Source organism: Triticum dicoccoides, chromosome 2B (assembly GCF_002162155.2).
Source record: "Triticum dicoccoides isolate Atlit2015 ecotype Zavitan chromosome 2B, WEW_v2.0, whole genome shotgun sequence".
Lineage (NCBI taxonomy): Eukaryota > Viridiplantae > Streptophyta > Magnoliopsida > Poales > Poaceae > Triticum > Triticum dicoccoides.
In genome coordinates this window covers 479,450,284-479,467,786 of record NC_041383.1, presented here as the reverse complement: position 1 = coordinate 479,467,786, position 17,503 = coordinate 479,450,284, and the positions used below count along the sequence as shown (strand labels likewise).

Genomic DNA, 17,503 nt, shown 5'->3' with positions numbered 1-17,503 from the left:
TTGATGCTCTACCTCATTCTGAAATTCCTTGAACTTTTCAAAGGTCTCAGACTTGTGTTTCATCAAGTAGACATACTCATATCTAATCAAGTCATCAGTGAGAGTGAGAACATAACGATATCCTCCGCGAGCCTCAACGCTCATTGGACCGCACACATCGGTATGTATGATTTCCAATAAGTTGGTTGCTCGCTCCATTGTTCCGGATAATGGATTCTTGGTCATTTTGCCCATGAGGCATGGTTCGCATGTGTCAAATGATTCATAATCGAGAGACTCTAAAAGTCCATCGGCATGGAGCTTCTTCATGCGCTTGACACCAATGTGACCAAGGCGGCAGTGCCACAAGTATGTGGGACTATCGTTATCAACTTTACATCTTTTGGTATTCACACTATGAATATGTGTAACATTACGATCGAGATTCATTAAGAATAAACCATTGACCATCGAGGCATGACCATAAAACATATCTCTCATATAAATAGAACAACCATTATTCTCGGATTTAAATGAGTAGCCATCTCGTATCAAACGAGATCCAGATACAATGTTCATGCTCAAACTTGGCACTAAATAACAATTATTGAGGTTCAAAACTAATCCCGTAGGTAAATGTAGAGGTAGCGTGCCGACGGCGATCACATCGACCTTGGAACCATTCCCGACGCGCATCATCACCTCGTCCTTCGCCAGTCTCCGCTTATTCCGCAGCTCCTGCTGTGAGTTACAAATATGAGCAACGGCACCGGTATCAAATACCCAGGAGTTACTACGAGTACTGGTAAGGTACACATCAATTACATGTATATCAAATATACCTTTAGTGTTGCCGGCCTTCTTGTCCGCTAAGTATTTGGGGCAGTTTCGCTTCCAGTGACCCTTCCCTTTGCAATAAAAGCACTCAATCTCAGGCTTGGGTCCATTCTTTGACTTCTTCCCGGCAACTGGCTTACCGGGCGCGGCAACATCCTTGCCGTCCTTCTTGAAGTTCTTCTTGCCCTTGCCCTTCTTGAATTTGGTGGTTTTATTGACCATCAACACTTGATGTTCTTTCTTGATTTCTATCTCTGCTGACTTCAGCATTGAAAATACTTCAGGAATAACCATCCCCTGCATATTGTAGTTCAACACAAAGCTCTTGTAGCTCGGTGGGAGCGACTGAAGGATTCTGTCAATGACCGCCTCGTCTGGGAGGTTAATGTCCAGCTGGGACAGGCGGTTGTGCAACCCAGACATTTTGAGTATATGCTCACTGACAGAACTGTTTTCCTCCATCTTACAACTATAGAACTTGTCGGAGACTTCATATCTCTCAACCCGGGCATGAGCTTGGAAAACCATTTTCAGCTCCTCAAACATCTCATATGCTCCGTGTTTCTCAAAACGCTTTTGGAGCCCCGGTTCTAAGCTGTAAAGCATGCCGCACTGAACGAGGGAGTAATTATCAGCACGTGACTGCCAAACGTTCATAATGTCTTGGTTCTCTGGGATGGGTGCTTCACCTAGCGGTTCATCTAGGACATATGCTTTCTTGGCAGCTATGAGGATGATCCTCAGGTTCCGGACCCAGTCCGTATAGTTGCTGCCATCATCTTTCAGCTTGGTTTTCTCTAGGAATGCGTTGAAGTTCATGTTGACATGAGAGTTGGCCATTTGATCTACAAGACATATTTGCAAAGGTTTTAGACTAAGTTCACGATAATTAAGTTCATCTAATCAAATTATATAATGAACTCCCACTCAGATTAGACATCCCTCTAGTCATCTAAGTGTTACACGATCCGAGTCGACTAGGCCGTGTCCGACCATCACGTGAGACGGACTAGTCATCATCGGTGAACATCTCCATGTTGATCGTATCTTCCATACGACTCATGTTCGACCTTTCGGTCTCTGTGTTCCGAGGCCATGTCTGTACATGCTAGGCTCGTCAAGTTAACCCTAAGTGTTTTGCATGTGTAAAACTGTCTTACACCCGTTGTATGTGAACGTAAGAATCTATCACACCCGATCATCATGTGGTGCTTCGAAACGACGAACTTTAGCAACGGCGCACAGTTAGGGGAGAACACTTTCTTGAAATTGTTATAAGGGATCATATTATTTACTACCGTCGTTCTAAGTAAACAAGATGCATAAACATAATAAACATCACATGCAATTATATAACAGTGACATGATATGGCCAATATCATATAGCTCCTTTGATCTCCATCTTCGGGGCTCCATGATCATCTTCGTCACCGGCATGACACCATGATCTCCATCATCATGATCTCCATCATCGTGTCTTCATAAAGTTGTCATGCCAACGACTACTTCTACTTCTATGGCTAACGCGTTTAGCAATAAAGTAAAGTAATTTACATGGCGTTCTTCAATGACACGCAGGTCATACAAAAAATAAAGACAACTCCTATGGCTCCTGTCGGTTGTCATACTCATCGACATGCAAGTCATGATTCCTATTACAAGAATATGATCTCATACATCACAATATATCATTCATCATTCATCACAACTTCTGGCCATATCACATCACATGACAATTGCTGCAAAAACAAGTTAGACATCCTCTAATTGTTGTTGCATCTTTTACGTGGCTGCAATTGGGTTCTAGCAAGAACGTTTTCTTACCTACGAATAACCACAACGTGATTTTGTCAACTTCTATTTACCCTTCATAAGGACCCTTTTCGTCGAATCCGCTCCAACTAAAGTGGGAGAGACAGACACCCGCTAGCCACCTTATGCAACTAGTGCATGTCAGTCGGTGGAACCTGTCTCACGTAAGCGTACGTGTAAGGTCGGTCCGGGCCGCTTCATCCCACAATACCGCTGAAGCAAAATAAGACTAGTAGCGGCAAGCAAGTTGACAAGATCTACGCCCACAACAAAATTGTGTTCTACTCGTGCAATAGAGAACTACGCATATACCTAGCTCATGATGCCACTGTTGGGGAACGTTGCAGAAAATAAAAAATTCCGTACGGTTTCACCAAGATCCATCTATGAGTTCATCTAAGCAACGAGTGATAGGAGTGCATCTACATACCTTTGTAGATCGCGAGCGGAAGCTTTCAAGAGAAAGGGGATGATGGAGTCGTACTCGCCGTGATCCAAATCACCGATGACCAAGTGCCGAATGGACAGCACCTCCGCGTTCAACACACGTACGGAGCGGATGACGTCTCCTCCTTCTTGATCTAGCAAGGGGGAAGGATAGGTTGATGAAGATCCAGCAGCACGACGGCGTGGTGGTGGATGCAGCAGGACTCCGGCAGGGCTTCGCCAAGCAACTGCGGGAGGAGGCAGAGGTGTAGCAGGGGGAGGGAGGCGCCAAGACTCAGGGGTGCGGCTGCCCTCCCTCCCCCTCCTTTATATAGGCCCCCGGCGGGGCGCCGGTCCTGGAGATTGAATCTCCCAAGGGGGGGCGGCAGCCAGGGGGGTGGAGTGCCCCCCAAGGCAAGTGGTGCGCCCCCCACCCTAGGGTTTCCAACCCTAGGCGCAGGGGGGCCCAAGGGGGGCGCACCAGCCCACTAGGGGCTGGTTCCCCTCCCACTTCAGCCCACGGGGCCCTCCGGGATAGGTGGCCCCACCCGGTGGACCCCCGGGACCCTTCCGGTGGTCCCGGTATAATACCGGGTGACCCCGAAACTTTCCCGATGGCCGAAACAGCACTTCCTATATATAATTCTTTACCTCCGGACCATTCCTGAACTCCTCGTGATGTCTAAACAGCACTTCATACGGGACTCCGAACAAGATTCGGTTTGCTGCATACTCATATTCATACAACCCTAGCGTCACCGAACCTTAAGTGTGTAGACCCTACGGGTTAGGGAGACACGCAGACATGACCGAGACGGCTCTCCGGTCAATAACCAACTGCGGGATCTGGATACCCATGTTGGCTCCCACATGCTCCTCGATGATCTCATCGGATGAACCACGATGTCGAGGATTCAATCAACCCCGTATACAATTCCCTTTGTCAATCGGTACGTTACTTGCCCGAGACTCGATCGTCGGTATCCCAATACCTCGTTCAGTCTTGTTACCGGCAAGTCACTTCACTCGTACCGTAATGCATGATCCCGTGACCAAACACTTGGTCACTTTGAGCTCATTATGATGATGCATTACCGAGTGGTCCCAGAGATACCTCTCCGTCATATGGAGTGACAAATCCCAGTCTCGATCCATGTCAACCCAACAGACACTTTCGGAGATACCTGTAGTGCACATTTATAGTCACCCAGTTACGTTGTGACGTTTGGTACACCCAAAGCACTCCTACGGTATCCGGGAGTTACACGATCTCATGGTCTAAGGAAAAGATACTTGACATTGGAAAAGCTCTAGCAAAACGAACTACACGATCTTGTGCTATGCTTAGGATTGGGTCTTGTCCATCACATCATTCTCCTAATGATGTGATCCCGTTATCAACGACATCCAATGTCCATAGTCAGGAAATCATGACTATCTGTTGATCAACGAGCTAGTCAACTAGAGGCTTACTAGGGACATATTGTGGTCTATGTATTCACACGTGTATTACAATTTCCGGATAATACAATTATAGCATGAATAAAGACAATTATCATGAACAAGGAAATATAATAATAATCCTTTTATTATTGCCTCTAGGGCATATTTCCAACACCATTCTCATGATTCATATCTTTTCTTCTTCTAATTCCATCTTTTTTTCTTGTATTGCAAGTTTCTTTCTTTCTTCTACCAACCTATCTTCTTCTCTCTGTTTGTCCATTGCAATCATGAGCTCAAATCGCTCTTGTCTTTTTGACTCCCTTGTCTCCAAGATACCCCCAAATTATTCCATGGCACTACTATTAACTGTACTGGAAGAACTTTGAGCCCGCCATGCTGCATCTTTAGCCCTCTTGATTCCAGGTGGCCTTTTCTTGGGGACAACTTTAGAGGGAGATGTAGCTTCATCCTCAAACAAACTAGCAGATGATGAATTAGGAGTATCCAAGGAGGATGTCTTCTGTTTTTTTTTTGGGCGAGATTTCCACTTCTCGGTGTCTTCCAACTTATTAAAGCAATGCATCAATCCAAATGATTTATTTGCCTTGTCTCCATTGGCATAGAGAACAATCGCTTGACATAGCTACATTGATACATATGCATCAGCACAACAAAGATATGAACAAAATAGGAACCATGCAAAGCATATTTGTTACCTTATTTTCACGTGTCATCCCACTTTGGTTCCTATTCAGGACCTGACTATAACATGCACAAAATCTATTCACTTGTTCTTGAATAATAGCCCAACGATGCTGAAGAGAACCTTGTGTGCGACCATGGTCTTCAGATTTATTGGCATGGAAATAAGCATCGATTCTTTTCCAATAATTGGATCTTGAGTTATCTCAAGGTATGCATCCACCAAAGTTAAGTCTTCAGCCTTGCTGAAATTCTTTTGCCTCTTCGAAGCGCTTGGTTTCGAGGCGCTTGGTTTCTTCCCCTTTGCTTTCAAAGACCTTGCTGTCATAGGAGGGGTAGGTTCTGCAGGCCCTTCGAGATCAGTTTGTTCTTCTTCATCCTTTTCGAGATCCATTTGTTCTTCTTCGGTCCAGTGCAAATCATTCAATCCGACATCACTTTGCAAAAGTTCAAAATAACTCTAATGTCCATTACTTAAACCTGAAACAAAAACGAATGAACCATACATCATATAGATGTGCAGTAACCAATAGCAAATAACTAGCAGCAATCAATCGCAAATAGCTATGTAAATGTTATATCCCAGTAGCAATTAACTTGTAGCAGTCAGTAGCAATCAGTAGCAAATACAAATGAAATCAAATAGCAGCAACAGTCAGTGGAAAATTACTAGCAATAGCACTAACAATCAGTAGCAATCTATCTCTCTGATCTATATCTAAATGTGCAGCAAACACATCATACAACATCATACATCATGAAGAAAGCACCATACATCTATATTAATGTGCAGCAATCACAACATCTCTCATATCTCTGCTCTCTTTCTCTCTGTTCTCTCTAGCAGAAGCGGGCAGTAGCGGCAGCTCCAACAAGCCACACCATGGATGCATGCCATCTCTATAGCAGCAGCGCCCAGCTCCTCCCTTCTAGCGCCTCCCTCCTCGCCGAACCCACTGCCCGGCGGCGGCCACGCCCCTCCCACATCTGGTCTTCACCCACGGCGGCGGCCACACCCCTCCCCCCGTTTGGTCTTCAGCCACGGCGGGCGCGCGGCTCCCCCAGCCGAGTCACGACAGCCGCCCCCCTTCCCCCCCAGCCATGGCAGCCACGACAGCCACCGCCCCCCTTCCCCCCAGCCATGGCAGCCACGACAGCCTAGCACCTCCTCATCTGCAGCCAAATCGGCCGCGCCCCCAATATCCATTGCCCGGCGGCGCCCTCTCTCCTTCCCCTTTCTATTCTGCTTGGATCTGAGAGAAAAACATGAAAGGAACAAACCTGATGCAGTGACGGCGGCGGCGTTGTGGCGGGACGGAGCTTTCCGGAGGCAGCGGTTGCGCCGGCCAGCGAATCGGGGAGGGGATTGGGGAGGTCGTTGTTCCCCTAGATAGAGGGGAGAGAGGGGTCGTTTTCGGGGAGGCAGAAAAAAAGGGGAGACGTTCGGGGAACTGCTGGAGGCTGTTTTTTTGCTTTTCTCCCCTATAATGACGATGGGGGATGGTTTCGGGGCGCTGCTGGACTTGCTCTTACGTTCTCCGTACAGTACATCCTCTGAAAAGAGAATACGTCCAATGCACGCCGTGGCGATATCGTCAGACACGGATGAATGATTAATGAATGCTCCATGATTTACAGTAACTGTACAGAAAAATCAACTCACAGGAGGAAGGCATGAATACAACAATAATCTCAATGCTGCTTCCGGGAACCAAGCCTTCAAATCGTCCATAGATCTGGAGTCTCTGGACTATATTAGCTGGCACGGATTTTCAGCACGACGGACTTACATTTGGCAGCAGAGACTTTGCGGGAGGAGACAATTTACAGGCTTGGGTTACACGGTCGTGTTCCAGGCAGGGGCTTTGTCTACTCCAGTGCAGTTATGACTCCAAGAAGAGTTGTCTTCAGTCAATCACTTTCGTCGCTGTCATACTGGCAGAGGGACTGAAGAACATTGGTCTTCTTCCCTTCTGAAGCTTCAATTTTTTCCTCAGCAGCCGGTGCTTTGCCGTTATCTTGGACAGCTGTGGATTCAGTCTTCTGTTTCTTCTGAGGATTTGCAGTTGCAGCAGCGGGCTTTGGTTTTACTATGAATTTGGGCATCTTAGATGCAAAGCTCTTGTTTCCTGTAGGGGCAATGTTCGACTGTAAGGATCCCATTTGTTTTCAAAATGGGACGCTACTTGACCACATAACAAGAAAATAACACAGGTGACACTAGAGGCAAATAGAGACATAAACAGGGAGGTTGACATTGGCAATCCATGATAAAATATAGTGATGGCTAAAATAAGCTATATATGGATCAGGCTCAGCGCATATTAAAACAGCGAATTATCGAATGTTGGGTTCTGCATGTGCAGTCATTCATACCTAGTACTCCCTCCGTTCCTAAATATAAGTCTTTGAAGGGATTTCATTATGGACCACATACGGAGCAAAATGAGTGAATCTACACGGTAAAATTCATCTATATACATCCGTATGTGCTCCATAGTAGAATCTCTACAAAAGACTTATATTTAGGAACGGGGGGAGTAGAACTTAACAATATTAGTGATACCGTGAAAAAATGATGAACGCATATGAGGGCCTTACCTTCTTTATTACTCTCAGGTCCATTAGCTTTGGTCAAGACATCTGTTGGATTTAACACTGATTCAGAAGATCCATTGATCTGCAGAAAGAAAACGAACCGTCAGCTGCACAAATAAACAAGTTCAAGAGACGTTGAACTGAAACACAAATACAAGAAAATATTCATGGTAACAAGAAAAGCAAGCCTCATATAAAAACTGCAGAATATCTTCAATAGAAATTGCTACAATGAGAGAGGCTACATAAGACATAAACACCATTAGAGTTATGGCAATGTTCGATATATCTACTATGCTACATATTTCTTAATGACCAGCATTTTACACTTACCAGTGAATTAATATCTTCCTTCATATTAAGCTTCAACAATTGCTATAATAAATGCAAACTGAAAGCATCCTAGAGAAACCACAACAAATACTTCACATAAGACAATTACTTTGGTACTTCCAAGTTTAGTTATTAGCTAGCATACATATTGAACACATACCTACTACTATAACACAGAGAGACGTCTCCCGTCCGGCCCAAAGAACAGCCACAGTCTAGACGGAGAATAAAATCCACACACGCACGATGCAGGAAAAAAAGAGCCCACGCATGCCCAAGCACGCCAGCCTCCGATCTAAAAAACACACGCCCACACGCACCGACCCACATCCCTGCGGGTGACAGCATCCTTGCTCCCTTCCCAACTCACAATCACAGTCCATCTCCAACAGCCGCGACACACGCCTTTCATTGCCACCTCCCCTCATCTCGTGCCTCGCAGGCGAAGTCCAAGGACCGGTAACGATGTCTTCCCTAATCTCTGACGTCCGCCCCCTTCCCTTCCCTCTGTCCAACACCGCTACCTTAAACTGCGTCCACTCGTTGCTTCAACCTGGACTCTGCGAACTACATCTTCAACTGATGCCGCACACTGTTTCTCCGACTAGCGTCATCAGGCGCTTCGGCGGCGGCGGCCAGGCCCTCCAATGACGCCTTCCCCTCTGACCAACTCACTACTTGGATAACACAAGCAGTGGGATAACACATACTGATGTTTGAGATTACTTATTTGCTCTATGTAGGGAATAACAAAAGTGGAAAGCAACTTTGCCTATTTAACTATATATAACTTCCAAATTAAGCTTGTCTTTACTAATGGTTTTTTGTTATATTTTTAAATGATAAACTACTTCGGTTGGAAAGAAGAAACTACATTTGCTACTGAGGACTTTGTCGTGAGAAACTGAGAAGGCAGAAGCTTACATGTAACAGGGAGTAGTGCTCTAAGTTACATATTACATGAATGGACACTACTATACAACTTGCGTATAAATGTAAAACAGTAGAGTGGAATATGCATGTCGACTGCGGTATGTTTTAACTACTTCATTGTCCTTCCGACAAAAAGAGATTACTTAGCTTCCGAGATGTGCTATTGTCGATGTGATCAAACATGTCCTATTTCTGTTTCACATTTGTTAGAGTACGTAATGGGCCTAATGGGCCCGTTAGTCTTAGGGTTAATTAGAGATAAGGGTCGCTTGCTTAGGGGTCAAGTAAGCCTTGTTTGGGAGTCAAGTAAACCTCTCTATATAAAGAGAGGAGATGTATCAATCTAATCAAGCAAGAATTAAGAAGGAAATCCCTTCCCTCTTGCCCGGCCGTGGGTAGAAAGGCCCCCGGCCGGCCCTCTCACGCCCTCCTTCTAGCAGCGCCATGACAATTTGGTATCAGCTAGCTTCGGTTCGATCATGTCTTCACTGCCGCCAAGCCCGTCTCTTCCGCTGCCGGTCACCTCGTCGCCTCCGGCGACCACCACGACCGTCACCCCGCTCCTGCCCGCGCCGGGATCCTCCGTCGCGCCCGCCCCCGCCGTCCTCACCCCGGAGGAGGTGTCCGGCGTGCTGCGGGACCTAACCCAGGCGGTCCAGGAGATCCACCTGTTCTTGGCCGGGTCCTACGGGCCGCCCCCGGCTGCGCCGCCCATCGCCGGCATCGCGCCGCCGTGGCTGCCATGGCAGCCGCCGCACCAGGCAGCCTTCGCCGTGCTCGCCAGGCCGCTGCAGCTGCCATCCATCGCCACCACCGCCCAGCCCTGGCTGCAGTGGCAGCCGCCGCTCCTGGCGGCCTCCGCCGCGCCCGGCGCTCCGCCGCAGCAACCGCTGCCGCTGCTCGGCGCGACACCGCAGCAGCCGTTGCAGCTGCAGCAGCCACCGCCGGTCAGCTCCGCCGCCCAGTATGGGATGCCCTACGACGGGACTGCGACGACCTTGTTCCCATCAGCGTCGCCGCATCCCAGGGCGTCCACATCCAGCAGATCAAGTCCCCGCCGCCGCCGTCACCGCTTCCGTCTTGGATCGCTACCCGCCATGTGTCGGCGGCGGTGAGGCTGCAGGCTGCTACGCACAGCCTCCTAACGCGTCGGCGTGTGCGGGAGATGCGTGGTCTGCAGCTGCCGCTCCTCCAAGTTGCCCTTCGCTGCGCAAAGGACCTCGATCTCGTCCGCTGCGTCGGGGATCTTGGGCATGCGGTTTCCCCCATGGGCGGCGGGCATACTGTTTTCCCCGTGGGCAGCGACCTCAAAGTCTGCGACATCGGCGGTTGGGGGGGCGCACCCCTCCTCGACATTCTCCATCGCAAGCCCTCCACTCTTCCCTGTGCAGTGCAGACCAACAGCCATACACATGCACTCCTTTTGTCCAGGTGGTGTCCATGGGATCCAGGTGGCTGTACATGTGCACGTCCAAAATAAAGCGTCACGGTCTATTTCAGGTTGAGAGTAATAACACAAGCCGAGATGTAAAAGGCTTGTTTTTAGGTGTTAGGTTTGTGTTGCATCGAGTCATGGTTATAAGTTGGTTAGGCTGCAGCTCGAGGACAAGCTGCATGTCCAGGTGGGGTGTAGTGTTAGAGTACGTAATGGGCCTAATGGGCCCGTTAGTCTTAGGGTTAATTAGAGATAAGGGTCGCTTGCTTAGGGGTCAAGTAAGCCTTGTTTGGGAGTCAAGTAAACCTCCCTATATAAAGAGAGGAGATGTATCAATCTAATCAAGCAAGAATTAAGAAGGAAATCCCTTCCCTCTTGCCCGGCCGTGGGTAGACAGGCCCCCGGCCGGCCCTCTCGCACCCTCCTTCTAGCAGCGCCATAACAACATTCCATCTGGTCGTTGGTTATTGAAAACCTATCTGGTCATTGCTGTTTGTGCGATGGAATTATACATGTTCGATATAATATGTTCTTTAAAACTGATAACTGGAGCAAAAATAATCCTACTACCTTTGTTGAAGTAATTTGATAAGTTCAAATACATGTACATATGCTGTTGTGTATTTTCTATTTATTTGTTCTCACGCTACTTCAGATGAGACTAAGGTTATGACAATGTGCATTTATTTTTCTGCGGCACATATATATGTTCCTAGATTTATTGGTTTAATAAAAAAGGATGGGATTTGGGTCACACATGCACACATAGTTCTCCTTGAAACTCATTTAAGAAAAAAAAATGGATTTCTAATATTTTGAGTACTACTATACAACAACAACAAAAACAAAGCCTTTAGTCCCAAACAAGTTGGGGTAGGCTAGAGGTGAAACCCATAAGATCTCGTGACCAACTCATGGCTCTAGCACATGGATAGCAAGCTTCCACGCACCCCTGTCCATAGCTAGTTCTTTGGTGATACTCCAATCCTTCAGGTCTCTCTTAACAGACTCATCCCATGTCAAATTCGGTCTACCCCGACCTCTCTTGACATTCTCCGCACGCTTTAGCCGTCCACTATGCACTGGAGCTTCTGGAGGCCTGCGCTGAATATGCCCAGACCATCTCAGACGATGTTGGACAAGCTTCTCTTCAATTGGTGTTACCCCAACTCTATCTCGTATATCATCATTCCGGACTCTATCCTTCCTCGTGTGGCCACACATCCATCTCAACATACGCATCTCCGCCACACCTAACTGTTGAACATGTCGCCTTTTAGTTGGCCAACACTCAACGCCATACAACATTGCAGGTCGAACAACCGTCCTGTAGAACTTGCCTTTTAGCTTTTGTGGCACTCTCTTGTCACAGAGAATGCCAGAAGCTTGGCGCCACTTCATCCATTCGGCTTTAATTCGATGGTTCACATCTTCATCAATACCCCCATCCTCCTGCAACATTGACCCCAAATATTGACCCCAAATATCGGAAGGTGTCCTTCTAAGGTACCACCTGCTCATCAAGGCTAACCTCCTCCTCCCACCTAGTAGTACTGAAACCGCACATCATGTACTCGGTTTTAGTCCTACTAAGCCTAAACCCTTTCGATTCCAAGGTTTGTCTCCATAACTCTAACTTCCTATTTACCCGTTCGACTATCGTCAACTAGCACGACATCATCCGCAAAGCGCATACACCATGGGATATCTCCTTGTATATCCCTTGTGACCTCATCCATCACCAAGGCAAAAAAGATAAGGGCTCAAAGCTGACCCCTGATGCAGTCCTATCTTAATCGGGAAGTCATCAGTGTCGACATCACTTGTTCGAACACTTGTCACAACATTATCGTACATGTCCTTGATGAGGGTAATGTACTTTGCTGGGACTTTGTGTTTCTCCAAGGCCCACCACATGACATTCCGCAGTATCTTATCATAGGCCTTCTCCAAGTCAATGAACACCATATGCAAGTCCTTCTTTTGCTCCCTATATCTCTCCATAAGTTGTCGTACCAAGAAAATGGCTTCCATGGGTCGACCTCCCAGTCATGAAACCAAACTGATTTTTTGTCACGCTTGTCATTCTTCTTAAGCGGTGCTCAATGACTCTCCCATAGCTTCATTGTATGGCTCATCAACTTAATTCCACGGTAATTAGTACAGCTCTGAACATCCCCCTTGTTCTTGAAGATTGGTACTAATATACTCCGTCTCCATTCTTCTGGCATCTTGTTTGCCCGAAAAATGAGGTTGAAAAGCTTGGTTAGCCATACTATCGCTATGTCCCCGAGGCCTTCCCACACCTCAACGGGGATACAATCAGGGCCCATCGCCTTGCATCCTTTCATCCTTTTTAACGCCTCCTTGACCTCAAACTCCTGATTCGCCGCACAAAACGCATGCCGGTCTCATCAAAGGAGTCGTCCAGTTCAATGGTAGAACTCTCATTCTCCCCATTGAACAGCTTGTCAAACTACTCCCGCCATCTATGCTTAATCTCCTCGTCCTTCAACAAGAGTTGGTCTGCTCCGTCCTTGATGCATTCTACTTGGCCAATATCCCTCGTCTTCCTCTCTCGGATCTTGGCCATCTTATAGATGTCCCTTTCACATTCCTTCATACCTAACCGTTGGTAGAGGTCCTCTCATATGTCCGACCCCTCGCTTCACTGACAGCTCGCTTCGCGGCCTTCTTCGCCATCTTGTACTTCTCTATGTTGTCCGCACTCTTATCTAGGTATAGGCGTCTGAAGCAATCTTTCTTCTCTTTAATCGCTTTCTGGACAACATCATTCCACCACCAAGTATCCTTATCTTCGCTTCTCCTCCCCTTGGACACTCCAAACTCCTCCGAGGCCACCTTACGAATGCAAGTCGCCATCTTCATCCACACATTGTATGCATCCCCTCCTTCCTCCCAAGGGCCCTCCTTAATGACCCTCTCCTTGAACGCCTGAGCTAGTTCTCCCTTGAGCTTCCACCACTTCGTTCTAGCGACTTTGGCACGCTTATCCCGCTGGACACGAATCCGAAAGCGGAAGTCAACAACTACCAGCTTATGCTGAGGTACAACACTCTCTCCAGGTATCACCTTACAATCTAGGCACGCACGCCTATCTTCTCTTCTCGAGAGGATGAAATCAATCTGGCTAGAGTGTTGGCCACTACTAGAAGTCACCAGATGTGATTCTCTCTTTCTAAAGAGGGTGTTAGCTACAATCATGTCGTAGGCTAGGGCAAAGCTTAAGACATCTTCTCCTTCTAGATTCCTGATGCCATAGCCAAAGCCCCCATGCGCCCCTTCAAAACCTATGTTAGATGTACCCACGTGGCCATTAAGATCTCCTATGAAGAGCTTCTCGCCAATCGGTACACTCCTCCTAACCATGTCTTCCAGGCCTTCCCAGAACTCCCTCTTGGTGTTCTCATTGTGGCCTACTTGCGGGGCATACGCGCTGATAACATTGAGAACTAAGTCCCCAGCTTGACAAGGATAATCCGGTCCCCACGTCTCTTGACGTCTACCACTCCATACTTGAGGCTCTTGTTGATCAAGATGCCTACGCCATTTCTGTTAGCAGCCGTCCCCGTGTACCACAGCTTGAAGCCGGTATCCTCCACCTCCTTCGCCTTGTGAGTACTACTATGTATATAAAAAATATATCATATGCCGTAACGGCACATGGGCACCTTACTAGTCTATATAGAAAAGCTGCACATTTACAGTTTAAATATCAAGAGGAATGTCGGAATGCTTCAAATGAAGCAAGCGACGACAAATGATAAAATGGCATATTTTGAAGTTGTAACTGATGGCTGCTTTGTCAGGTCAACTAGTTTGGGAATATGGAATTAAATTCAAGCTAGTTGTCTACAGTGATGTTTCTGCAATTGAACTTCAGAGCATAGAACCTACAATATAAAATAGAAACAGAAAAGAAAAGGAAGAATACACAATACAGTGAGACAAGTACCTTTAACATGACACTTGGCTTTCCTGGTATACCAAAATCTTCATCATCGTCATCATCGTCTTCGATCCGTTTAACATAATCTTTCGAGTTCTGCAATAACCAGCGGTATGAGACGGTTAGAAAAAAATTCAAATACAAGTTTGCACATGCAGGCACATATGAAAATTGACATAGAGGATTACTCGAAAAGTGATTGATTTGATGAGTTCTTCGTCTTCTTCATCTAGTTCTGCTACTGTTTTTTCCTCCTGTAACCGCACACAAAATAACCAATATTAGAGACAAAAGATTTTAGATAAGAAAATGATACCAGGACTACCATGCCATAAGCTAATCTACATAATACCCAAAATATGACACGCTACATGTGAACATTTTATCAAGTATACAGAAAACAAAATCTGTGAGATCTTGCCTTCTGATGAGCGGAATGCTTCAAAATTTCAAGCATCTGGTCAACGGAGACTCCAGCATGTCTAGACTGTAAACAGCACAAGAAAACAGTGTCAGTACTTTGCATATACAAGTACAGAAGAATGGCAAGATGCCCAGATCGTACCTTCATAGACCGCATTTCTTCTAAAGCAGCAAGTATGTCCATGTCCTGCTTTGAATCCATTGCTCTGTTCTCCAGTGCTCTCATTGCATCGCCCATCTCCTCCTCTTCTCGTTTTCTCTTCTGTTTGTCCACGACCTGAACAACATAAAAATACATCACCATGATTAATTTGAAACTCAAGCTGGTCGAAACATAGAAGCTGTACTTAGAATTTGCCCTATATCACTCACCTCATCCTCTTCACGCCAAGGTTCAAAATTGCGACTAGCCCCGGATTCCACCGTGTAGTCTGAATTCTGAGGGTCTGTTTTGAAGGTCATCTCAGCTGAGCACCTAGTGCACTTGAAGTAAAACCTAAATATTTGTATGCCCAAGTATGTCTGCGTATAGAAGAAAAATAATCACATTAGCATGGATTTGCATTGTATCGATATCAGTAACTAAAATACGCATCGTCAACATGGATACAAAATTCAAGAATTCCAAAGCAATGGAAGGTTATGCTTCCCCATATAGTGATAAACACTGGATGCAAATAGTGGTTCTAAATTGGACTCAACACCCTCAGAATAACAGTTAAACTGCATTATAGCTAGAAGATAGTGTAGGGTGCTTCGAGATTAAATGTGAGTTAGAGCATCTCCAGCAGATCACTAGAAAACTCCCCCTATAAGTGGTTATATGGGCTCTACCAATAGTTTTATTGGTATCGCATGTGTGCTGCCGTTTCAGACCACCAATAAACTCATCCCCAATTTACTCCACACGTGTGGGGCCAACATGTCGGTTAGCTAAAAAATCATCCTCTCTCTCTCTTCTTCACGAATTCTCTCATGGCACGAGGAGGGGAGGCGTGCCGGCACTCGTGGGGGCGGCCACAGAGGCGAGGAGGCGCGCCGGAGGCCGGGGCGGTGAGGTGCGCACCGGCGGCATGGGCGGGGGCGGCGCGGTGGGATTTAATGGTGGCTCGGTGATGTGGCATTTATAGGGTGGGTTGCATCTCCCCCTCTATATAGGGCGAGTTGGGGTGGGGTTTTTTTTTTTGGTGATCACCAAGAAGTTTTCAGGAAAAGGGGATCTGCACCCAAATCACTGAGTTTTTTGGCCAAAGGGGATCTGCTGGAGATGCTCTTATTAACTTTGTATGCCCCACTTTTGATATACTCCCTCCGTTCCTAAATATTTGTCTTTCTAGGCATTTCAAATGGACTCAACAAACGGATGTATGTAGACATATTTTAGAGTGTACATTCACTCATTTTGCTCCGTATGTAGTCACTTGTTGAAACCTCTAGAAAGACAAATATTTAGGAACGGAGGGAGTACTTCATATAAGCACGAACTTTGTGTTGCATGCCAATGAAGATTATGAAAAATCAAAGCAGACAATATGATTTGAATAGCTTCTTTGACTAGCTTATACAACTCCGATAATTGAGTTATAGCTTTTCGGTTTTGCGCAGATCGGAACAAGCATCAATGGGCAAACACCACACCACGGCAAAACTGACACTATCGCTTAGTAATCGGAGCATGAATCGACTCAAACTGTGCAATTAAAAAAAAAGGCCTCCTGGGGCGCTAGGGCTAAATAACCAAGCCTAGGTATCACGACAATCGGCGTACCTCGCCGATGCAGTCCTCCTTGCGCGAGTTGAACTTGGTGCCCTTGTAGATGTAGGTCCCGCAAGTGCCACAGCGGATGCTCATGGGAAGCATCATGCGCACAGTGATCTGCTTGTTCTTGGGCTGCTTCCGCCGCGGGATCTTCGCCGGGTCGAAGTCCGGCGGGTAGTACTTGTTCAGCACCTTCCGCTCACCCATCGCTCCTCTGCCGGCAAGCTCGCCGGAGCACTAGGTTGGAGGCGGCGGAGAGAGGGGCTGGTAGGTCGTTTCGAGGGCGGCGCCTGAGGCTCGCAACTCGCAACTCGCAAAGTCGTGGTCGGAATTTGGGTTGCGCCGGCAGGGTTTTTTTTTTCGAGAGAAGTATGTTTTGGTCCCCCTAAGTTCACCGAAAGTACACGCTTGGTCCCCGAGAATTTTTAGGAGACATTTGGCCCCTTAAAACCATGTAAATTTCGTTCAAAACCAGACTTAAGTGAAAAATCGTCCACGATAGTGGTTTTCTCTCTTCACTTACCGCGTGGAAGCAATTTAGTCAAACGACCCCCGCCCCTGAAGCCTTCTTCACCTCGTGCCTCCACCCCCGCTGCCCCACCTCCACACCGATAACCACTAGCTGCGTCGTCCCCTCCTCCACCAGCCTCATCGTTCCCTCCTTCACCAGCTGCACCACTCCGTACCTCCACTCCCGTTGTCCCACCCCCGGCGAAACTCCAGTGGCTCAGTCATCTCCCCATCTTCCCACCGATGATATCAACTATCTAGAGGTCGGATCCGCAGCACCAACAACCGAAGGCAGTAAGGTCGCGCCCCTCTCCCCCTCCACCTTCCACACGCTGTCGCA

At 47.1% G+C, this 17,503-nt stretch overlaps 1 protein-coding gene across 1 annotated transcript; it reads right to left on the bottom strand.

The window, feature by feature from the left end:
* Nucleotides 1-6,786: 6,786 nt before the first annotated feature.
* On the bottom strand, nucleotides 6,787-17,003 carry LOC119364349 (splicing factor YJU2-like). Its single transcript, XM_037629808.1, has 8 exons — nucleotides 16,663-17,003; nucleotides 15,267-15,416; nucleotides 15,037-15,171; nucleotides 14,893-14,958; nucleotides 14,660-14,725; nucleotides 14,478-14,567; nucleotides 7,804-7,882; nucleotides 6,787-7,331 (listed from the first exon to the last, which is right to left on the bottom strand). Exons 1-8 carry the CDS (start codon nucleotides 16,858-16,860, stop codon nucleotides 7,114-7,116), a joined length of 1,002 nt encoding a protein of 333 aa, XP_037485705.1. The 5' UTR covers nucleotides 16,861-17,003; the 3' UTR covers nucleotides 6,787-7,113.
* Between the last annotated feature and the right edge of the window lie 500 nt (nucleotides 17,004-17,503).

What these genes read in the sequence shown, in the direction of transcription:
- LOC119364349 (XM_037629808.1), bottom strand. Translation starts at nt 16,860, where the DNA reads ATGGGTGAGCGGAAGGTGCTGAACAAGTACTACCCGCCGGACTTCGAC. An exon ending in CTTGGCGTGAAGAGGATGAG is followed by an intron (nt 15,172 to 15,266) that starts GTGAGTGATATA and finishes TATGTTGTTCAG; the next exon opens with GTCGTGGACAAACAGAAGAG. An exon ending in AAGAAATGCGGTCTATGAAG is followed by an intron (nt 14,959 to 15,036) that starts GTACGATCTGGG and finishes TGCTGTTTACAG; the next exon opens with TCTAGACATGCTGGAGTCTC.